The sequence below is a fragment of the Eucalyptus grandis genome, chromosome 8 (genome assembly GCF_016545825.1).
Source record: "Eucalyptus grandis isolate ANBG69807.140 chromosome 8, ASM1654582v1, whole genome shotgun sequence".
Lineage (NCBI taxonomy): Eukaryota > Viridiplantae > Streptophyta > Magnoliopsida > Myrtales > Myrtaceae > Eucalyptus > Eucalyptus grandis.
The window spans coordinates 55,311,447-55,335,390 of NC_052619.1; the positions used below are offsets into that span (position 1 = coordinate 55,311,447).

Consider the following 23,944-nt stretch of genomic DNA (forward strand, 5'->3'; position numbering starts at 1 on the left):
TGATGTCAATTTGGTTTGTGGGGCTGAGCTTGATACTAGAACTATAGGCTTCATGAGGCTTGGTGGTAATGAGAAATTAAGTGAGAAATGCTACTAGAGATTAGATATGTGCTTTAGAATGGATTATACAAGAATCCCCCGTTTTGCTAATCCTTTTGACCTCCTAATAAACTTCACTGAGGTAATAATAAATGCAGTAGCTCATGCACACATGTGCGAGATACATTGTTTTACTCTCTTATCAATGCACTCTAGAAGTAGAGAACATTCGTTAATGATCCAGATTTAAGATGAAATCCACTTTTTCAAAGTTTATACTAGTCTTGATTTTTTTGGGGGATGAAATTTAATTGCTTTATGTCAATATCTCTCTCATGTGTCACAATTATAACGTGCCATGGAGGTGCTATGTAGGGGTGATCAGGGTCCAGGGTGGGTAGGTTCCAAAACTGGACCCTGTACCCGATCATATTGTAACCGATTCTCTTTTTCTGAATCATGTATCCTATCCTGTTTACATTGAACCCTGTTTTGGAACCTATTCTATTTTTTGGGTCCGGTTCTAGGGTTTACTTCGTTTCCACTGAACCGTCTTCTAGGTCCATGCTTTAATGTGTTAAGTGGTTTCATTTGTCTATCTATGGCTTCGCTAACTAGTCTACTCAGGTACAATGCCAACCGATTTTGCAAAAGCCCACAAAGGGACACAATCAAATTTCATAAGCAGAACTGCTTGATCAGATCTATCGAGAGAAAGCTAATCACCCCAGAAACAAGTCAACCCATAAAACTGAATGTACCTTGAGTACGTCAACCCCAGACGATTAATTCCAAATCCAGTGCCATCAACAACAAAAGTAGTAACATCAACGGCAAGATCCATCTAAACAACGATAGACATATCTGATCTAACCCACCGGCTAGATTAATAATCATAATAGTAAAAAAGGACTCTAAGATAAAGAACAGCATGGCAAAAAAGACCCATTACTGTGCTTCCGAAGAATCAATCACGCTTAGTCTCCGAAAAAACATCTGCCAAGAATTCCACAAGACAAAAAAAAAAAAAAAAATGATTTCTCAGCACCTATCCACCTTCATATCAGCCAAACATCCTAAAAAGAGGCAAACTTGCATCCAATCTGACAAGAAATCCAGCTTGGAAAACACTCCCCAAAAAAAAGAGAAGAACCAGCCTCAATCCGAAAGAAAGGTCTAGAAAAACCAAGGAAATTCGTGAACTTTCACCATGTTAAATAGTTTTATTTGTCTATCTATGACTTCGCAAACTAATTTACTCAGGTACAATGCCAATCAAGTTTGTTTTCTTTGTGCTTCCGTAGGAATATCTCTTCCTGACTTCCGACAACTTCTTGGGCCCAAACACTAGCTCAGTGATGCCCGCAATGACGATGAGGTCGGGCACACCGAGACCGAACAAGGCATTGCAAGTCAAACTCCTCTTTGCCATCTAATTCCACCTCTTGTCCAAACCGAAAAACATCAAACTCACGAATCGAAAAAAACAAAACAGCGACGAGCACAAGAAAGAGCAACTCATGACATTCAATGGAAACTCCAAGAGAGAGAGCGAAACAATATTAGAGTAAGGCACCGGACAAGGAACCTCGGCTAACATGAAACACAGATAGGGCTGGTCTTCTTCATTGATGAGATAAAATAGAGTGAGAGGGAGATGGTGATGGATGGTGCGACCATGAGCCAGCAAGGGAGGGAAGTAAGCGAAGAAGAGGAACAATGAAGGAGGAGCGCCATGCAAGAGGAAAAAGCACAGTTCTAAGATTAGAGATCAGGGAAAAAAAAGATAAGATTTTGAACATTTTGGCTTACAAAACTGGTTCCTAAACAGATTCGGTCAATTCGGTTCTCGAGTGAATGTTCACTCGAAATATAGGAATCGGACCGATTCAAACCAATTTTAAATTTTGTGAATCGATTCTCAATCCTATTTTTTAAGTGGGCCGATGTGGTTCTCAAGTAGAACCTGTTAGTCGCACACCCCCAGTGCTATGAATGTGGACAATTAAAACCACTGAAATGGAGTTCATGACTTTGTTAGCTAGTATTTTAGGATAATTGTTAATCTTATTTAAGATTTAGAACAATTGATGATGTTCCACAAAATCTCGCATGATATAAGAGCATGAATTCCTAAGTGTAAATGTTTCTAGATTTCATTTGCCTCCCCAATTAAATATATCTATACTTAATACCAGGTAAAAAAAAATCATATTAAGTGTGAGAAAGAGTTATAAAATAATTAAATACTAAACTGTACTTTTATTAAATAACTTAAACTTTTAGAATAACTAACAGTAATCTCACAAAATCTCAAAAAGAGATGGTGCAAATTACAAACTTTTTTTTATTTGGGTATATGACAAATATTTTAGATCTACTCGCTAGTAAAATCCTTATATTAGTTTAGCAATTTGCGATAATTACATATCCGCTTTGAAGTCTCTTCTGGCTTGGCTCACAATGGTTAATTTCCATATAAATGATAAACCAAATTCTTTTTTTTTTTTTTTTTTTTTTTTTGAGCAAACCAAATTCATGAATAAGCTTTTGGATTGGCAAAATATTTCTTCTTTTCACTTGGGTACATCATATTTCCGTTCATAACTTTTTACTATTCTAAAAATTATCCTAAAAAATTTGCTTATTTGTTGTGAATTACACTTGTATGGATTATAAATTTCCTCAGCAGGGGTGAAATTTTACCATATGCTGTAAAAGGGACCCTCTACCCGGTAAGCTTAATTCTGCTGTTCATCGTTTCTCTTTCTGTATTCAGGAAGCTCTGGTCTTGATCGTTCGTGACGGGAACGGGAAGTTCTCTCTCCAACGAAGGTGATTCTGCGAGGGAGAGAAGGAAGAAGAAGAATAGAGGTCAGTCGAATCGAACGTGATCTTGATTGTGGCTGTACCTACCGTTGTCTCAGTGTAAGTCCCATGTTCAGTTCGCTCTCTAAAACCCTACTACGCCGCCCGCTGTTCTTGCCCACCACCCTCAGATTAATCTCCACCGCCACCCCGAATCGACCCTCTTTCGCGTTCTCTTATCTTGTGAATTCATGTGGGTTGTCCCCGGAATCGGCGCTGTTCGTTTCCAACCGCGTCACCTTCGAAACCTCGGCGAGACCCGACGCGGTCGTTAACGTCTTCAAGAGCCATGGTTTCTCTCAATCCCAGATCTCGGGTATCATTAGGAAGTGCCCTCCGCTGATTCTGGCGAGGCCTGAGAGGACCCTCTTGCCCAAATTGAAGTATCTACGCTCTGTCGGCTTTTCCGGCTCTGACCTGGCGCCAATGATCACCGCTGCTCCCTACTTATTGACTAGGAGCTTAGAGAAGCGCCTCATCCCCACTTTCGGTAGGCTGCGGGACTTTCTTGGGTGCGATAAGAGCGCAGTTACAGCTATTAGACGCAGTCCAAGAATATTGTTACATGGTTTCGAGGCTACAGTTGATCGTGTTGTCAAGATTTTGAGAGATAATGGAGTGCGTGAATCAAGCATTATGTGGTTAGTTAAGTGTCATTTTAGGACGTTGATGAATTGGTACGATCACCTCGAGAAAATTGTGGAGAAAATTAAGGGGATGGGCTTTGATGATCCTTCTGCGGCAAAGTTCGCTGTGGCTATGTTAGCGGTCTTGGGGATGAGCGAATCGATGTGGGAGAGGAAATTGGATGCTTATAGCAGGTGGGGTTGGTCTAAAGATGATGCCATGAGTGCTTTTGTGAAGTGTCCTCGGTGCATGACGATATCCGAGGAAAAAATAATGGCAGTGATGGGATTTTTTGTGAATGAAATGGGGTTTGAATCTTCATTTCTTCTGCAACATCCTACCTTGATGTCACTGAGCTTAGAAAAACGGATTCGTCCTCGATGTTTGGTTTTTAAACATTTGTCGTCGCATGGTTTGATGAAGACGAAGTTTGGCTTGACTACCCTGTTGACGATTTCTGATAAAGATTGCCTGGTGAAGTTCGTGACCCCTCATATAGGGGTAGCTCCAGAATTGCTGGATATGTATCGGGAGAAGAAGCATATGGCGATGGGGGCACTGGTTCCATGAAATGGCACACGGTACCACATAATTCGTTTGTCCCTCTTTCATTTAAGGTTGTCATTCTGTTTATTTTGCGTCTCAACTTTTGACTGCTGATTCTTTTGAACTGTGTAGTGTATCGATGGAGAATGCCTGCCATATCTTTTGAAATCATGGAAAATGTCCATTGTTTCACATTCTCCCTTTAAGTTGGCTCTTTATTCTTAGGCTTTCTGTATACCTTGCCTTGAGGTTAAATGTTCATATGAAAGCATGGCCTAGATGATCCCTGATTGTAGGCTTAATAAGGTAAGAAAGTTAAGTTGCTCATGTATGCTGGTTAATTCTTTATCTGCTCAGAATTTTTCCAAATTGAGAAGCTTTGGGAAAGTGCCAAAAGGAACGAGGAAACCATAGCCATGAATGCTTGGAAGTCTCAATCTTCTGATACACAGCAATCTTCAGAGTGACAGGTTAAAATTTGACTTGATAGTGCCTTGATGTTCTGCATAATGGTTGTACAGCAAAGATAGATTGGAAGTTTGCTGTGGCAAACCCTGCTTCACTGCCCACCATTTTCACTTCTCGCGCTAAGATTAATCTCCAGTGCCACCACCACGAACCAACCCTTTTCATGGTCTCTTATTTATTGAGTTTCTGTGGGTTGTCTGCTGAATCAGTGGCGTTTGTGTCCAGCTGTGCCAACTTCAAGACCGCGAGACTAGACTTGGTCATTCACTTGTTCACGAACAATGGCCTTCAATCGATACCAGATCTCACAGATCATTAGGGACACTTCCTCAGGTGATTGTGGCCAATCCTGCGAGGAAACCTTTTGCCCAAATTCAATTATGTGCTCTCTTGGCTTTTCCTACTATGATCTGGCCAAAGTCATCACCGCTTTTCAGGTACATTGATGAGAACCCGGAGAGCAGCCTCATTGCTCTCCGCTCTCTGCTCTTCATGGAAAAATTCTTATCAGAGTTTCATTTTTTTAATATTTCTCCTTACTGCACTCACATCATAAGGATGGACGATGCTACCCAAGAAAGCAAATGGTTCAAGATAATTGCTGTTTTGCAGAATATATTTTGTGGGATATAGCTCTATATAAAGCTAAAGTAGGAAATGGGCATTATACGAAACTGCAAACTGGTGAAAGCTTTCCTGCTCGCTGTTTTCGTTATAAGATGATGAACAAAAATTAGATTCAGAGGCGGGCAGGTCCGCTTCTTGTTTTCTCAGGAATGCAAAGAATAAAGAGTGTGCATGTGAGGAAAAGAGTATGCTGGAAAATGCTCTTTTTTAAATCACTTGAATAGAGGAGTCCGCCTTTACAATTCATTGACATATTTACTTATAGATTTCTCCCTGCCTAAAGCCCAAGCTAAATATCCTGACTACGTAGTTATTTTTATCACGACACTTGTTGTAGTTGTCTAGGTTGCAACCAAAGACGTGATCTCCTACCGTCTTGAAAGTGGAAGGTGTCTGACCAGACTTGTCCCCTGTTGTAGCAATTGGAACGTCCATAACCAAAGGATGTCTTGTCGTAGAGACCAATGTTGTCATCAAAGAGGTGAGCAGTGGTCCAGGATCAACCTTGGATCAGCCCAACTCAGCCGGTCTTGGTCCAGTTCCCAAGGAGACAAGGTCGGTCCTAATTCTAGGACCCTTGAACCTTGCATTGTTCGAATTGGTCATCGGTTTTGAGATTTTAGGGTGGGGATTGGACCAACCCTAGTTCAAACCAAGACCTAGTTCAAACCAAGCCCTAGGTGACTTTGTTGTCTTTCTTTTGCTATGTAAAGTAGAAACTCTCGTTTGACCAAAAGAGATAGAAACCCTCTTTGTCTTTGCTTTTTGTAGCCGGCTTTGTTCACTTGCGTCGCTCGCCTTTGTTTTATTGCTTGTCTTACCAAGGAGATTACCATCGATAAATAGAGTTTGCATATTGAAGTGGAATGAATATAAGTGGTGAGATATTTTATCGATTGCGCTATTAAAAACTATTGTTAAATATTAATTTACGTGTTGTTTGTTTTGTTTTTAGGTGTTATGAAGTTGAAGCAATCTTTTCATGACGAGCAAGATATGAAGTTGCATAATTTATGGTTTATGTTACGTATTTTAACTTATGTTGTCTTTTTTTATTTCATGTGTTTGTCTTCTACGATTTGTCATTTTTTGCAAGTGATGATTTTTATTATTATCTTATCTTAGATTTATGTTTGTTATGTATCGATATTTATAGTTTGATTGCGTAATATCGCATTATCGATGGATATGTAATTTGAAAGAATACGTTTGTATGTTTAGAAAAATTAAAAAAAAGAAAAAAAGAATTAATTGTTCCTAGGTTGACCCCTAGAATCAAACTAGGTCCATAGTCAATCCAATCATTGGTCTCAGGCTTAATAGGGTTGGTATCCGGTCTAAAAAATTGGGAGCCAATATTAGGTGAATTGATCTGGGGTTAGGTGTTGGACTAGCCCAATTTGAACCATACTCACCTTTGCTTTTTTAGTAAAAAAATGGAGAATACCACAAGAGAAGGACTTGTATGATTTCCATTGGCTTTATGCTAAAGCTATCATGCTTTATAAAGAAGCAATGGGTGCATCTTTAACATTACTAGGATGTATCGACAAGGATGTATCGACACTACTTGCATCTATCAACAAATTATGTGCCATTGTGGTCAAAGAAGACTTACTAATCAGAGGTCGTAGGCCATTAGGGTTGCGTCCTATGGACTCCTTCTCGGTTGCGTTTGGTTCGACTTTGAGGGAATGTTTTTGTAAAAATGCAAATACCTTTTGGGTGAATGGAGTTTTTCGAAATGTAAATAGGGTTTAGTGAATTGTAATTCTAAAGTGTATTGAGAAACAACTTAGGGCAAAATACTATTTAATAAAAATTGTATTTGTAAAAGACTTTTATTAAATTAAAAAAAACAAAAAAATTTTTTTTTTTGAAGTCCGGCCAGATGTGGTTGCCGGACGGCCAGATTTGGCTATTGAACCACTAGATCTGGCCGTTGGATGCCGTTGCCTGAGGTTCGCCCACCTCTGGCGAGGTCACCTGACCTAGGCAATTGTCGCGTGACCTCGGGCAACCCTAGGCAACAGCCAAACCCAAGCGGGCGACGCCTATTCACGTGATGTTAGGCGGCTGTCACCTGGGCTAGCTGGACCCTGGCGATCATTGCCTAGGGTCGTGCGATTTAGGCCATTAGTCGCTTCGATCGCACGACCCTTAGGCGGCGATTGCCGGCGCAAGCAACCTTGGCCGGTAGTCGTCTAATCGGCTTTTCTATGCAGCGGTCTTTGAAGAAGATGAACAATAACTAAGGTTAAGACTTGCATTTTGAAAATGCATCTTCCCAAAGTATCTTGGGATCTGTTTTGGACTAAAGGTCTTTAGAGTCCTTTGAAGATATAATTGTATTTTCCCAAAGTTGAGCAAAAGTACAAACCAAACGCGTTAGTATTTGGCCAAGAGACTTTAGAGTCCCAAAGCTCATTCTAAATACCGAACCAAACGGGCCCCATTTATTGAACTCCAAGGAAACCATGGATTCAAGTTTGCGGGCACAAACTCGATAGGAAAGTACTGAAGATTTTTTCTTGATATCTTTCTCTGGAGTGAGATTCTTAAGAAAGAGATTGATATCAAATTTATTTGGGAGGATGAGCTTGATACCGGAACTATAGTCTATAGGCTTCATAAGGCTTGGCGGTAATGAGAAATCAAGTGAGGAAAGCCACTAGAGATTAGGTATGCGCTTCGGAATGGATCGTACAAGAATCCCCCAATGTAGCTAATCCTTTCTCGTCCCTAATAAACTAGATTGAGAAAACAATAAATGCAACAGCTCATGCACAATATGTGGCAGATACATTGAGTTATCCTCTAGTTAATGCACTTTACAAGTAGAGAAGATTCATTGTCGATCCAAATTTAACATGAGTTTGCTTTTTCAGAGTTGGACTAATCTTGAATTTCTTTTTTTCTTTTATCTTTTTGTGATTTCAGAAGATATGAAAATGAATTGCTTCATGTCCATCTCTCTCTCCCTCTCTCTGCAAAAACATCACAATTATAATGTGCTATTGAGATGCTATGATTGTGGACTTTAATTAAAAACACTTATCACAACTTTGTCAGCAAGTGTTTTTAGAATAGACGGTAATCATACTCACAGGAGAGATGGTGCAAATAACAAACTTTGTTTATCTAGGTACGTGACATGTACTCTAGATCTACTGGCCAGTAAAATCCTCATATTAATTTAGTGATCTACGATTATAACATATCAACTTTGGAATCTCTTCTTGTTTGGTTTGCGACTCCTAATATCCATTTCTTACTATAAATGATAAACCAAATTCATGAGTTTAGCTTATGGATTTGCAAACTATCTTATTTTTATTTGTATACATCATATTTCGGTTTGTGACTTTTATAAATCCAAAAAATCCTAAACTATATATATATATATATAATTTACTCCAAATTAATTTTTTGATCCAAGAAACCTCAAACTGGTGTATATTTGTAATAAATATACCCTCAATTAAATTTGTATAAAAATTCCGAAGGAGCGGTGGCAAACTTTTCTATTACATTCCCGATGCAGCTACAGAAAGCAATTCAAGGGCAACATCCAATAAAGCAATGGCAGCTAAAAGTCCTAGGAATACGCTGGACATCTTAGGAGTGGGATTGGATACCCACATCTAATCGAAGTTCCATTTGAGTGGCCCTAACATAAAGGAGAGCTCTTTCTAGGTGGGTCGCGCGCAAAACCACAAAATTAGTACAACTGTGATAAACACATAATAAAATCTCAAATTGGTATACTAATTAATTATATTGTTGCTGACAACAAAATTAATGGAAATTAATAGAGGGTAATCATTACAAGTATACTAACTTTGGATAAATTTATCAAAGGTTATTAGTTTAAGGATTGTGAATTTTGATAGTAAAAAAATTAATTTGTGACAAATTTATCCTGTCACAATTTGGAATTTTCATGGTATTAAACCTAAAATTTTCTTATTTGTTATGAAATGTACTTGGAAGGATGGTAAATTTCCTCTGCAGAGGTGAAAATTTCCATATGATGTAGTTTTGCTACTCGTGGATCTTTCTCACTCTGTTTTCAGGAAGCTCCGGAGTCGTTTGATCGTTGGTGACTGGAAGTTCTCTCCGCGAGGGAGAGTAAGGAAGAAGAAGAAGAAGAAGAGAGGTCAGTCGAATCGAATGCGATCTTGATTGTGATTATACTCGCCGGTGTCTCAGCCCAAGTCCCATGTTCAGTTCGCTCTCTAAAACCCTACTTCGCCGCCCGCTGTTCTTGCCCACCACCCTCAAATTATTCTCCACCGCCACCGCCACCGCCACCGCCACCGCCAACTCGAATCGAACCTCTTTCGCGTTCTCTTATCTCGTGAATTCATGTGGGTTGTCCCCGGAATCGGCGCTGTTCGTTTCCAACCGCGTCACCTTCGAAACCTCGGCGAGATCCGACGCGGCCGTTAACGTCTTCAAGAGCCATGGTTTCTCTCAATCCCAGATCTCGGGTATCATTAGGAAGTGCCCTACGCTGATTCTGGCGAGTCCTGAGAGGACCCTCTTGCCCAAATTGAAGTATCTGCGCTCTGTCGGCTTTTCCGGCTCTGACCTGGCGCCAATGATCACCTTTGCTCCCTACTTTTTGACTAGGAGCTTAGAGAAGCACCTCATCCCCAATTTCAGTAGGCTGCGGGACTTCCTTGGGTGCAATAAGAGCGCGGTTACAGCTATTAGACGCAGTCCAAGAATATTGTTACATGGTTTCGAGGCTACAGTTGATCGTGTCGTCAAGATTTTGAGAGATAATGGAGTGCGTGAATCAAGCATTATGTGGTTAGTTAAGTTTCATTTAAGGAAGTTGATGAATTCGTACGATCACCTTGAGAAAATTGTGGAGAAAACCAAGGGGATGGGCTTTGATGATCCTTCTGCGGCAAAGTTCGCTGTGGCTATGGTAGCAGTCATGGGGATGAGCGAATCAACTTGGGAGAGGAAAGTGGATGCTTACAGCAGGTGGGGTTGGTCTAGAGATGATGCCATGAGTGCTTTTGTGAAGAGTCCTTGGTGCATGACATTGTCTGAGGAAAAAATAACCGCAGTGATGGGATTCTTTGTCAAGGAAATGGGGTTTGAATCTTCCTTTCTTCTGCAACATCCTACCTTGATGTCGCTGAGCTTAGAAAAACGGATTCGTCCTCGATGTTTGATTTTTAAACATTTGTCGTCACATGGTTTGATGAAGACAAAGTTTGGCTTGACTACCCTGTTGACGATTTCTGATAAAGATTTCCTGGTGAGGTTTGTGACCCCTCATATAGGGGTAGCTCCAGAATTGCTGGATATATATCAGGAGAAGAAGCATATGGCGATGGGGGCACTGGTTCCATGAAATGGCACATGGTACCAAATAATTCGTTTGTCCCTCTTTCATTTAAGGTTGTCATTCTGTTTATTTTGCCTCTCAACTTTTGGCTGCTGATTCTTTTGAACTGTGTAGTGTATCGATGGAGAACGCGTGCCATATCTTTTGAAATCATGGAAAATGTCCATTGTTCACATTCTCCCTTTAAGTTAGCTCTTTATTCTTAGGCTTTCTGTAGACCTTGCCTTGAGGTTAAATGTTCATATGAAAGCATGGCCTAGATGATCCCTGATTGTAGGCTTAATAAGGTAAGAAAGTTAAGTTGCTCATGGATGCTGGTTAATTCTTTACCTGCTCAGAATTTTTCCAAATTGAGAAGCTTTGGGAAAGTGCCAAAAGGAACGAGGAAACCATAGCTATGAATGCTTGGAAGTCTCAATCTTCTGATACACAGCAATCTTCAGAGTGACAGGTTAAAGTTTGACTTGAATGCGCCTTGATGTTCTGCATATTGGTTGTACAGCAAAGATAGATTGGAAGTTTGCTTCGGCAAACCCTGCTTCACTGCCCACCATTTTCACTTCTCGCGCTAAGATTAATCTCCAGTGCCACCACCACGAATCAACCCCTTTCATGGTCTCTTATTTCTTGAGTTTGTGTGGGTTGTCTGCTGAATCTGTGGTGTTTGTGTCCAGCTGTGCCAACTTCAAGACCGCGAGACTGGACTTGGTCATTCACTTCTTCATGAACAATGGCCTTCTATTGATACCAGATCTCGCAGATCATTAGGGACACTTCCTCAGGTGATTGTGGCCAATCCTGGGAGGGAACCTTTTGCCCAAATTCAATTATGTGTTCTCTCGGCTTTTCCTACTATGATCTGGCCAAAGTCATCACCGCTTTTCAGGTACATTGATGAGAGCCCGGAGAGCGGCCTCATCGCTCTCCGCTCTCTGCTCTGCATGGAACGATTCTTATCAAAGTTTCATTTTTTTAATATTTCTCCTTACTGCACTCACATCATATGGACGGACGATACTACCCAGGAAAGCAAATGGTTCAAGATAATTGCTGTTTTGCAGAATATATTTTGTGGGATAGAGCTCTATATAAAGCTAAAGTAGGAAATGGGCATTATGCGAAATTGCAAACTGGTGAAAGCTTTCCTTCTCGCTGTCTTCGTTATAAGATGATGAACAAAAATTAGATTCAGAGGCGTGTTTTCTCAGGAATGCGAAGAATAAAGAGTGTGCATGTGAGGAAAAGAGTAAGATGGAAAATGCTCTTTTTAAATCACTTGAATAGAGGAGTCCGCCTTTACAATTCATTGACATATTACATATAGATTTCTCCCTCTGCCTAAAGCCCAAGCTAAATATCCTGGCTACGTAATTATTTTTATCACGACACTTGTTGTAGTTGTCTAGGTTGCAACCAAAGACGTGATCTCCTACCGTCTTGAAAGTGGAAGGGGTCTGACCAGACTTGTCCCCTGTTGTAGCAATTGGAACGTCCATATCCAAAGGATGTCTTGTCATAGAGACGAATGTTGTCATCAGAGAGGTGAGCAGTGGTCCAGGATCAACCTTGGACCAGCCCAACTCGGCCGGTCTTGGTCCAGTTCCCAAGGAGACAAGGTCGGTCCCTAATTCTAGGACCCTTGAACCTTGCATTGTTCGAATTGGTCATCGGTTTTGAGATTTTAGGGTGGGGATTGGACCAACCCTAGTTCAAACCAAGCCCTAGGTGACTTTGTTGTCTTTCTTTTGCTATGTAAAGTAGAAACTCTCGTTTGACCAAAAGAGATAGAAACCCTCTTTGTCTTTGCTTTTTGTAGCCAGCTTTGTTCACTTGCGTCGCTCGCCTTTGTTTTATTGCTTGTCTTGAGGAGATTACCATTGATAAATAGAGCTTTACATATTGAAGTGGAATGAATATAAGTGGTGAGATATTTTATCGATTGCGCTAATAAAAACTATTGTTAAGTATTAATTTACGTGTTGTTTGTTTTGTTTTTAGGTGTTATGAAGTTGAAGCAATCTTTTCATGACGAGACCAAGATATGAAGTTGCATAATTTATGGTTTATGTTACGTATTTTAACTTATGTTGTCTTTTTTTATTTCATGTGTTTGTCTTCTACGATTTGTCATTCTTTGCAAGTGATGATTTTTATTATTACCTTATCTTAGATTTATGTTTGTTATGTATCGATATTTATAGTTTGATTGCGTAATATCGCATTATCGATGGATATATAATTTGAAAGAATACGTTTGTATGTTTAGAAAAATTAAAAAAAGAAAAAAAGAATTAATTGGCCCTAGGTTGACCCCTATAATAAGACTAGGCCCATAGTCAATCCAATCCGGTCTAAAAAATTGGGAGCCAATATTAGACAAATTGATTTGGGGTTAGGTGTTGGACCAGCCCAATTCAAACCATGCTCACCTTTGCTTCTTTAGTTAAAAAACAGGAGAATACCACAAGGGAAGGACTTGTATGATTTCCATTGGCTTTATGCTAAAGCTATCATGCTTTATAAATTAGCAACGGGTGCATCTTTAACTTTACTACAATGTATTGACACTACTTGCATCCATCAAGAAATTATGTGTCATTGCGGTTAAAGAAGAACCAAGATAGCACTTACTAATCAAAGGTCGTAGGCCATTAGGGTTGTGTCCTATGGACTCCTTCCCAAGCCCATTTCATTCAACTTTGAGGGGATATATTTGTAAAAATGCAAATACCTTTGGGTGAAGAGAGTTTTCTAAAATGTAAATAGTGTTTGAAAATTGTAATTCTAAAGTGTATTGAGAAACAATTTTGAACAAAATACTATTTGGTAAAAATTGCATTTATAAATGACTTTTATTAAATTAAAAAAATATTGCATTTATATTTTTTTTTTAAGTCTAGCAATCGATTGGCTAGATCTGTCGGCCAGACTGTTGGATCTGGCCCCGGATGCTGTCGCCCACTTTAGGCGAGGTTGCTTGAGGTTGCGTGACCCCAAGCGTGCTTGAGGTTGCGTGACCCCAAGCATCGGCCGTCAGCATAAGCAACCTTGGCCGGTGATCGTTAGCCTCCAATCGACTTTTTTGTGCGGCGATCTTTGAAGAAGATGAACAGTAACCAATGCTAAGACTTGCATTCCGAAAATGCATCTTACCAAAGTACCTCGGACTTGCTTTGGACTAAAAAGCTTTTAGAGTCATTTGAAAATGCAATTATATTTTCTCAAAATTGAGCAAAAACACGAACTAAATGCGTTTGCATTTGGCCAAAGAATTTTAGAGTCCTAAAGCTCATTCCAAATGCCGAACCAAACAGGATCCCATTCATTGAACTCCAAGGAAACCGTGGATTCAAGTTGGTAGACACAAACTCGATAGGAAAGTATCGAAGATTTTTTGATATATTTCTTTTGGAGCGAGATTCTTAAGAAAGAGATTGATATCAAATTTATCTGTGAGGATGAGCTTGATACTGGAACTATAGTCTATAGGCTTCGTAAGGCTTGGCGGTAATGAGAAATCAAGTGAGGAAAGCCGCTGGAGATTAGGTATGCGCTTCGGAATGGATCGTACAATAATCCACCAACGAAGCTAATCCTTTCTCATCCCTAATAAACTAGATTGAGAAAACAATAAATGCAACAGCTCATACACGTATGTGGCAGATACATTGAATTGCCCTCTAGTCAGTGCACTTCACAAGTAGAGAAAATTCATTGCCGATCCAAATTTAACATGAGTCTGCTTTTTCAGAGTTAAACTAATCTTATATTTCTTTTTTTCTTTTTTTTTTTTTGTGATTTCAGAAGATATGGAAATGAATTGCTTCATGTCCATCTCTCTCTCTCTCCCTCTCTCTCCAAAAACATCACAATTATAATGCGCTATTGAGCTGTTATGATTGTGGACTTTAATTAAAAACACTTATCCCAACTTTTGTCAGCAAGTGTTTTTAGAATAGACGTAATCATACTCACGAGGGAGACGGTGCAAATAACAAACTTTCTTTATCTAGATACGTGACATGTACTCTATATCTACTCGCTAGTAAAATTCTCATATTTATTTAGTGATATGTGATTATAACATATCAACTTTGGAATCTCTTCTTGTTTGGTTTGCGACTCTTAATATCCATATCGTACTATAAATGATAAACCAAATTCATGAGTTTAGCTTGTGGATTCGTAAAACTATCTTATTTTTATTTGTGTACATCATATTTTGGTTTGTGACTTTTATAAATCTAAAAATTATCTTAAAAATTGAAATTATATCATGAAAAACCTTAAATTGGTACATTTATCATAAAATTACCTCAAATGACCACAAATAATCCTAAACTAATATAATTGAAATAAATTTACTCAAAATTAATTTTTTGACCCATGATACGTTTGTGATATATATACTCTCCATTAAATTAAAAATCATAAAACTGGTATAATTGTGACAAATGCAGAGTAAAATTCCAAACTAGTATACCAATCAACTGTCTCGTGTCATTAGTATTTTAACAATAAAATTTAATGGAAATTAATAAATTGTAATTATCATAAGTATACCAATTTGAGATAAATTTGTCAGAAGTCTGCTAATTTGGGGATTTTGATAGTTAAAAGATTAGTTTATGATAAATTTGTCCAATATCGATTTAGATTTTTTATGGTATTAAACCTAAATTTTTTTATTTGTTATGAATTATACTCGGAAGGATGGTAAATTTCCTCTGCAGAGGGTGAAAATTTCCATATGATGTAGTTTTGCTACTCCTGGTTCTTTCTCACTCTGTTTTCGGGAAGCTCTGGAGTCGTTTGATCGTTGGTGACTGGAAGTTCTCTCTGCGAGGGAGAGAAGGAGGAAGAAGAAGAAGAAGAGAGGTCAGTCGAATCGAACGTGATCTTGGTTGTGATTGTACCCACCGTTGTCTCAGTGTAAGTCCTATGTTCAGTTCGCTCTCTAAAACCCTACTTCGGCGCCCGCTGTTCTTGCCCACCACCCTCAGATTAATCTCCACTGCCACCGCCGCCTCGAATCGAACCTCTTTCGCGTTCTCTTATCTCGTGAATTCATGTGGGTTGTCCCCGGAGTCGGCGTTGTTCGTTTCCAACCGCGTCACCTTCGAAACCTCGGCAAGACCCGACGCGGTGGTTAACGTCTTCAAGAGCCATGGTTTCTCTCAATCCCAGATCTCGGGTATCATTAGGAAGTGGCCTCCGCTGATTCTGGCGAGACCTGAGAGGACCCTCTTGCCCAAATTGAAGTATCTGCGCTCTGTCGGCTTTTCCGGCTCTGACCTGGCGCCAATGATCACCTTTGCTCCCTACTTTTTGACTAGGAGCTTAGAGAAGCACCTCATCCCCAATTTCAGTAGGCTGCGGGACTTCCTTGGGTGCAATAAGAGCGCGGTTACAGCTATTAGACGCAGTCCAAGAATATTGTTACATGGTTTCGAGGCTACAGTTGATCGTGTCGTCAAGATTTTGAGAGATAATGGAGTGCGTGAATCAAGCATTATGTGGTTAGTTAAGTGTCATTTCAGGAAGTTGATGAAGTCGCACGATCACCTCAAGAAAATTGTGGAGAAAACTAAGGGGATGGGCTTTGATGATCCTTCTGCGGCAAAGTTCGCTGTGGCTATGTTAGCGGTCTTGGGGATGAGCGAATCAATGTGGGAGAGGAAATTGGATGCTTATAGCAGGTGGGGTTGGTCTAAAGATGACGCCATGAGTGCTTTTGTGAAGAGGCCTTGGTGCATGACATTGTCTGAGGAAAAAATAAGCGCAGTGATGGGATTCTTTGTCAAGGAAATGGGGCTTCAATCTTCATTTCTTCTGCGACATCCTACCTTGATGTCGCTGAGCTTAGAAAAACGGATTTGTCCTCGATGTATGGTTTTTAAACATTTGTCGTCGCATGGTTTGATGAAGACGAAGTTTTGCTTGACTACCCTGTTGACAATTTCTGATAAAGATTTCCTGGTAAAGTTCGTGACCCCTCATATAAGGGAAGCTCCAGAATTGCTGGATATATATCGGGAGAAGAAGCATATGGCGATGGGGGCACTGGTTCCATGAAATGGCACACAATACCACATAATTTGTTTGTCCCTCTTTCATTTAAGGTTGTCATTCTGTTTATTTTGCGTCTCAACTTTTGGCTGCTGATTCTTTTGAACTGTATAGTGTATCAATGGAGAACGCGTGCCATATCTTTTGAAATCATGGAGAATGTCCATTGTTTCACATTCTCCCATTAAGTTGGGTCTTTATTCGTAGGCTTTCTGTATACCTTGCCTTGAGGTTAAATGTTCATATGAAAGCATGGCCTAGATGATCCCTGATTGTAGGCTTAATAAGATAAGAAAGTTAAGTTGCTCATGTATGCTGGTTAATTCTTTATCTGCTCAGAATTTTTCCGAATTAAGAAGCTTTGGGAAAGTGCCAAAAGGAACGAGGAAACCATAGCTATGAATGCTTGGAAGTCTCAATCTTCTAATACACAGCAATCTTCAGAGTGACAGGTTAAAATTTGACTTGAATATGCCCTGATGTTCTGCATAATGGTTGTACAGCAAGATAGATTGGAAGTTTGCTGTGGCAAACCCTGCTTCACTGCCCACCATTTTCACTTCTCGCGCTAAGATTAATCTTCTGTGCCACCACCTCGAATCAACCCCTTTCACGGTCTCTTATTTCTTGAGTTTGTGTGGGTTGTCTGCTGAATCTGTGGTGTTTGTGTCCAGCTGTGCCAACTTCAAGACCGCAAGACTGGACTTGGTCATTCACTTCTTCATGAACAATGGCCTTCTATCGATACCAGATCTCACAGATCTCACGGATCATTAGGGACACTTCCTCAGGTGATTGTGGCCAATCCTGGGAGGGAACCTTTTGCCCAAATTCAATTATTTGTTCTCTTGGCTTTTCCTACTATGATCTGGCCAAAGTCATCACTGCTTTTCAGGTACATTGATGAGAGCCCGGAGAGCGGCCTCATCGCTCTCCACTCTCTGCTCTTCATGGAACAATTCTTATTAGAGTTTCATTTTTTTAATATTTATCCTTACTGCACTCACATCATAAGGATGGACGATACTACCCAAGAAAGCAAATGGTTCAAGATAATTGCTGTTTTGCAAAATATATTTTGTGGGATAGAGATCTATATAAAGCTAAAGTAGGAAATGGGCATTATGCGAAATTGGGAACTGGTGACAGCTTTCCTGCTCGCTGTCTTCGTTATAAGATGATGAACAAAAATTAGATTCAGAGGCGGGCAGGTCCACTTCTTGTTTTCTCAGGAATGCGAAGAATAAAGAGTGTGCATGTCAGGGAAAGAGTATGATGGAAAATGCTCTTTTTTAAATTACTTGAACAGAGGAGTCCATCTTTACAATTCATTGACATATTATATATAGATTTCTCCCTGCCCAAAGCCCAAGCTAAATATCCTGGCTATGTAATTATTTTTATCACGACACTTGTTGTAGTTGTCTAGGTTGCAACCAAAGACGTGATCTCCTACCGTCTTTAAAGTGGAAGGGGTCTGACCCGACTTGTCCCCTATTGTAGCAATTGGAACATCCATATCCAAGGGATGTCTTGTCATAGAGACGAATGTTGTCATCACAGGGGTGAGCAGTGGTTCAGGATCAACCTTGGACCAGCCCAACTTGGCCGGTCTTTGGTCCGATTCTAGGGAGACAAGGTCGGTCCCTAATTGTGTGACCTTTGAACCTTGCATTGTTCAAATTGGTCATCGGTCTTGAGATTTTAGGGTTGGGATTGGACCAACACTAGTTCAAACCAAGCCCTAGGTGACTTTGTTGTCTTTCTTTTGCTATGTAAAGTAGAAACTCTCGTTTAACCAAAAGAAATAGAATTCCTCTGTCTTCGCTTGTTTGTAGGAGCTTTGTTGACTTGCGTCGCTCGCTTTTGTTTTCTTGCCTTTGTCTTACCGAGGAGATTACCATGGATAAATAGAGTTTGCACATTGAAGTTGAATGAATTTAAGTGGTGAGATATTTTATTGATTGCACTAATAGTAATTTCAATTTAAAACTATTGCTAAGTATTAATTTACATGTTGTTTGTTTTGTTTTTAGGTGTTCAGAAGTTGAAGCGATATTTTCACGATGAGCAAGATATGAAGTTGTATAATTTATGGTTTATGTTATGTATTTTAACTTATGTTGTCTTTTTTTTTATTTCATATGTTTGTCTTCTATGATTTGTCATTTTTAGCAAGTGACGATTTTTATTATTACCTTATCTTAGATTTATGATTGATATGTATTGATATTTATAATTTAATTGCGTAATATCACATTATCGATGGATATGTAATTTGTAAGAATATGTTTGTATGTTCAGGAAATTAAAAAAAGAAAAAAAGAATTAATTGATCCCAGGTTGACCCTAGAATCGGACTAGGCTCATAATCAATCCAATCCTTGGTCTTAGGCTCTATAGGGTCGGTATCCGGTCTAAAAATTTGGGAACCGGTATTAGGCAAATTGATCTGGGGTTAGGTGTTGAACCAGCCCAATTCGAACCATGCTCACCTTTGCTTCTTTAGTAAAAGAACAAGGGAATACCACAAGGGAAGGACTTGTATGATTTCCATTGGCTTTATGCTAAAGCTATCATGCTTTATAAAGAAGCAATGGGTGCATCTTTAACTTTACTACGATGTATCGGCACTACCTGCATACATCAAGAAATTATGGGGAAAAGTGCCAAAAAAGTCATAAATATTTTGTTTTTTGTCGATTTAGTCTTAAACATTTTTACATTATGCCAATTTAGTTATTTCCAGCCAATTTTGATCGGATTTTACCAACTGGACGTCGGCCGGTTGACGTAGCCTAATCAGCGTTGACGTGGACAACTTTTAATAATATTTTTAATATGTTAATATTTTTAATTTTTAATTATTTAATTAATTAATTTTTTTTTCCTTCTCCTCTTCTTCCTCCAGCTAGTCGCCAAACCTTGGCAACTGGCCAGAGGCGACGGCTGGTGAGGTCAAGGTCGACCTTGCCGGCCACCTCGCCAGTGGCTGCAAGGGCGGCAAGGGCGAGCCTCGCCCGCCTGGCGCGAGGTCGCCCTCGAGGCCTGAGCGACGAGGCTCACCTTACCGAATCTGGCAATGAGTTGGGGTTCGAGTCAGACTTCGTCAACGACTTGCTCTTCATCGTTTGCTAGCTCATCTTTAGGGAGTTGTTCTTCTCTTTGAAGAAGGCGGGGTACCTTGTCGCGAGGTCGGAATCCGCGGTGAAAGCGAAGCTGCCCCTGCCGCCGTCGAGGCCAATGGAGGAGCTCGATGGCTCGGGTCGAGGCGAGCCCAAGGAGCGCCGTGAAGGAATTGGCGCTCTCCAAGGGCGGAGCCATCAGGTGCCGGAGATCCTTGGGGAGCATCGACTCCAGCATAGCGTCGGTGGATCCGGCTAGGGTTAGAGATGTCGGCTCCATCAGGAATCGGCTTTGGGAGCTGATCGAATCGAGCTAGCCTCCTCATGCCAAGCTAGCGAGGTTCGCCCTCGCCGGCCATGAGCGAGGTCGACCCTCGCAGATCCGGCGAGGGCGAGCCTCGCCGCCTAGGCCTTATGGGCAACCTCGCACCTAGCGGCAAGCCTCGCTGCCTCACACAAGGCCGCCCTCGCGGCCATTGGTGAGGTTGATCTCGACCTCGTCGGTCGTCACCTCTGGCCGATCGCTAAGGTCTGGCGACTGGCTGGAGGAAGAAGAGGAGAAGAAAAAAAGAAAAAGAAAAAAGAAAAAATAATTAAAACAATAAAATAATATTATTAAAAGTTGTCCACGTTAGCATCGATCGGGTCATGTCAGCTGGTCAGCGTTCAGTCAGCAAAATCCGACCAAAATTGGCTAGAAAGGACTGAATTTGCACAATTTAAAAAGGTTTAGGACTAAATCGGTACCAAAAAAGGTTTAGGACTAAATCGGCACAAAGACAAAATGTTTAGGACTTTTTTGACACTTTTCCCAGAAATTATGTGCCATTGTGGTTAAAGAAGAGCCAAGATTACACTTACTAATCGGAGGTCGTAGGCCATTAAGGTTGCATCCTATGGACTCCTTCCCAGGCCCATTTTGTTCGACTTTGAGGGAATGTTCTTGCAAAAATGCAAATACCTTTGGGTGAAATGAGTTTTTGAAATGCAAATAGCATTTAGTAAATTGTAATTCTAAAGTGTATTGAGAAACAACTTTGGACTGTTTGGTAAAAATTGCATTTGTAAAGGACTTTTATAAAATTAAAAAAATGATTAATACTTTGAAAAACTCCAAACCGGTACACTGTGACAAATTTACCTCAAACTATTTTTTTAACCATGAAAAACTTCAAACTGGTTCATCTGTGACAAATTTACCCCGACTAACCATAAAAAATCATAAATTGGTATATTTATGACAAGTTTATCCCAAATTAATTTATTCGACCGTAAAAAACCCCAAACTGATAAATTTGTGACAAATATATCATTCGCTAAATTGGATTAATGTCACAAAAAAATCACAAAAATTGTAAACTATGACAAACGGAACATAAAATTCTAAATTGGTATACCAATCAATTGTCACGTGTCATTTAACTTAATAATTTGATAGTAAAATTTAACGTAAACTAACTGATGGTAAATTTGTCACAAGTATATCAATTTGGGGTAAATTTGTCAAAGGTACATCAGTTTTGGGTTTTTGATGGTCAAAAAAATAATTTGAAGTAAATTTATCACATGTGTACCAGTTTGGGGTTTTTCGAAATATTAACCTTTAAAAAAAAAATTGTATTTGTATATATATATATTTTTTAGGTCTGGCCACTATCGGCCGGATTGTTGAATCGGGCTGCCGGACAGCCAGATCTAGCTCCCGAATGCTGTCGCCCACCTTAGGCAAGGTTGCCTAGGTTGCGTGACCCTAGGCGTTGGCCGTCGGCACAAGCAACCTTGGCCATCGATCATTGGCCTCCAATCAACTTTTTTGTGCGGCGGTTATTGAAGAAGATGAATAGTAATCGAGGCTAAAACTTGCATTCCGAAAATGCATCTTTCCAAAGTACCTCAGACCTACTTTGGACTAAAAGCCTTTAGTCCTTTGAAGATGCAATTGTATTTTCCCAAAGTTGAGCAAAAACACGAACCAAACGCGTTTGCATTTGGTCAAGGGACTTTAGAGTCTCAAAGCCCATTTCAAATGCCGAACCAAATAGGGCGCCATTCATTGAACTCCAAGGAAACCATGGATTCAAGTTGGCGAACACAAACTCGATAGGAAAATACTAAAGATTTTTTGATATCTTTTTTTTGGAGTGAGATTCTTAAGAAAGAGATTGATATCGAATTTATTTGTGAGGATGAGCTTGATTCGGGAACTATAGTCTATAGGCTTCATAAGGCTTGGTAGTAATGAGAAATCAAGTGAGGAAAGCCACTGGAGATTAGGTATGCGCTTTGGAATAGATTGTACAAGAATCCCCCAATGTAGCTAATCCTTTCTCGTCCCTAATAAACTAGATTGAGAAAACAATAAATGCACCAACTCATGCACATATGTGGCAGATACATTGAATTGCCCTCTAGTCAATGCACTTTACAAGTAGAGAAAATTCATTGCCAATCCAAATTTAAGGTTTCGTTCGTTTCACGGAAAATGACTTCCTGAAAAACATTTTCCAAATTTTCCAGCGCTCATTTCACGGAAAATGAATTAGTCAAAGAAAATATTTTTCACTTTTCAAAAGTAGAAAAAAATTCATAACTTCTTCCACCTTGCGTCTTTTCACCAATACATTTTCATTTTATTTTTATGCTTTATTTTTCTTTTTCTTTTTAAAATCGAGTTTATAATTTTTTCCTTTTTTTTCTTTCTTTCCTTCCCATATTCTTCTTTGGCCTTGGCGAGTCGCCGGCCACGGCGGCAGTCGGCCGCGAGCCAGCTTGAGCCTCGCCCCACGGTGGATCTCTCGCCGGCCTAAGGTGGAACTCAAGCCTCGTTAGATATGGCGAGCTGGGCGGGGCTCAAGCGAGATCGGCCGAGCCTCGAGCTCACCAAATCGGTGACCGGGTCTTGGTCGGTCGCCGAGTAGTCGGCCATCGTCGGGCATGCGGTGGCGAAGGAATGAGGAGGAAGAAGGAGGAGGAAGGAGGAAGGAAAAGAAAAGGAAAAAGAAAGAAAGAAATAATAAAAATTTCGATTTTTTAAAAATACAAATAATAAAAAATTCATTCTAAAAAATATAAAAAAATAAAAATAATTTTTTGGCTAATTAAAAATATTAAAATTCCATTTTTGATAATTTTCCCCAAACAATTAAATTAGCTAACTAACGGTGGAAAATATTTTTCATTCAAAGTTCAAGTTTCAGCCAAACACCGGAAAATATAGTCATTTTCCAAGAAAATGATATCCTAGAAAATATTTTCTAGAAACGTGATATTTTCACGAAACAAACGGACCCTAACATGAGTCTATTTTTTAGAGTTAAACTAATCTTATATTTCTTATTATTTTTTTAATTTTTTGTGATTTCAAAAGATATGGAAATGAATTACTTCATGTCCATTTGTCTCTCTCTCTCCCTCTCTCTTTGCAAAAACATCACAATTATGATGCGTTATTGAGATGTTATGATTGTGGACTTTAATTCAAAACACTTATCCCAACTTTGTTAGCAAGTGTTTTTAGAATAGACGTAATTAGGGGTGAGTATCGGTTCAGAGTCAACCCAAGACCGACTCTAGACTAGCCCAATCTTAATAGTCCTGGTCTGGTTCCTAGGGAAATTGGATCGGTCATTGGTCCTAGAATTCCTGAACCAACATTGTACGAGTTGGTCCTCAGTTCTAAGAGTTTCATGTCGGTCCAACTTGGACTAACCCTGACTATATATATATATATATATATATACCCAGGGAAATTGGGTCAGTCTTTGATCCTAGAATTCATGGACCAGCACTGTGCAGATTGATCCTCGATCCTAAGAGTTTCAGGTCAGTCGAATCTGGATCAATCCTGACTATATATATAATGTTACTTATAATTTTTTTTTATATAGAGAAAACCTTAAATAAACAACGTCAACAATATTAAACAGTTCTTTAGTGAGAAGTTCAAATAATTTTACATTATTCTTTAATAACTTAGATTTTTAATGTCTTTTACGGCATCAATAGTCATAATTTACAAAATGAGAAAAAGTTTTTGTGAGGAGTTCTTACAGCATCTAAAAATGCATAAACAACTCTTTATGGCATCATTCTCTAGTATTTATTCTCTTTTATCTTATTTGTTCTCTTAGTATTCAATTTGCCAAAAAAAAAAAAAAAAAAAAAAAAAACAACTTCTCCGCTTATCACTTGACACGCCTCGCTCGCT

At 39.5% G+C, this 23,944-nt stretch overlaps 3 protein-coding genes across 13 annotated transcripts; all 3 read left to right on the forward strand.

The window, feature by feature from the left end:
• Positions 1 to 2,740: 2,740 nt before the first annotated feature.
• On the forward strand, positions 2,741 to 6,379 carry LOC104415114 (transcription termination factor MTERF9, chloroplastic). Of its 6 annotated transcripts, none has more exons than XR_005545730.1 (4): positions 2,741 to 4,151; positions 4,438 to 4,550; positions 4,774 to 4,985; positions 6,131 to 6,379. XR_005545730.1 is itself a non-coding variant. In XM_039300498.1 (2 exons), the coding sequence occupies exon 1, from the start codon at positions 2,977 to 2,979 to the stop codon at positions 4,102 to 4,104; it is 1,128 nt and encodes a 375-aa protein (XP_039156432.1). In that variant the 5' UTR covers positions 2,741 to 2,976; the 3' UTR covers positions 4,105 to 4,115; positions 6,131 to 6,379. The 6 variants fall into 6 exon arrangements, 1 of the variants encoding a protein (XP_039156432.1); XR_005545729.1 differs by having other exon boundaries at positions 2,741 to 4,115; XR_005545728.1 differs by having other exon boundaries at positions 2,741 to 4,550.
• A 2,773-nt stretch (positions 6,380 to 9,152) lies between these two features.
• On the forward strand, positions 9,153 to 12,792 carry LOC104415112. Of its 4 annotated transcripts, none has more exons than XM_039300494.1 (4): positions 9,153 to 10,596; positions 10,882 to 10,994; positions 11,218 to 11,429; positions 12,542 to 12,792. In XM_039300494.1, exon 1 carries the CDS (start codon positions 9,398 to 9,400, stop codon positions 10,547 to 10,549), a length of 1,152 nt encoding a protein of 383 aa, XP_039156428.1. In that variant the 5' UTR covers positions 9,153 to 9,397; the 3' UTR covers positions 10,550 to 10,596; positions 10,882 to 10,994; positions 11,218 to 11,429; positions 12,542 to 12,792. The 4 variants fall into 4 exon arrangements, with proteins under 4 accessions (XP_039156428.1, XP_039156429.1, XP_010024659.2 ...); XM_039300495.1 differs by having other exon boundaries at positions 9,153 to 10,560; XM_010026357.3 differs by lacking the exon at positions 10,882 to 10,994.
• Positions 12,793 to 15,304: 2,512 nt separating this feature from the next.
• On the forward strand, positions 15,305 to 18,864 carry LOC104415109. Of its 3 annotated transcripts, XM_018861354.2 has the most exons (4): positions 15,305 to 16,665; positions 16,952 to 17,064; positions 17,287 to 17,507; positions 18,649 to 18,864. In XM_018861354.2, exon 1 carries the CDS (start codon positions 15,485 to 15,487, stop codon positions 16,616 to 16,618), a length of 1,134 nt encoding a protein of 377 aa, XP_018716899.2. In that variant the 5' UTR covers positions 15,305 to 15,484; the 3' UTR covers positions 16,619 to 16,665; positions 16,952 to 17,064; positions 17,287 to 17,507; positions 18,649 to 18,864. The 3 variants fall into 3 exon arrangements, with proteins under 3 accessions (XP_018716899.2, XP_010024653.2, XP_039156431.1); XM_010026351.3 differs by lacking the exon at positions 16,952 to 17,064 and having other exon boundaries at positions 15,306 to 16,665; XM_039300497.1 differs by lacking the exon at positions 16,952 to 17,064 and having other exon boundaries at positions 15,306 to 16,665; positions 17,287 to 17,403.
• The last annotated feature ends 5,080 nt before the right edge of the window (positions 18,865 to 23,944 follow it).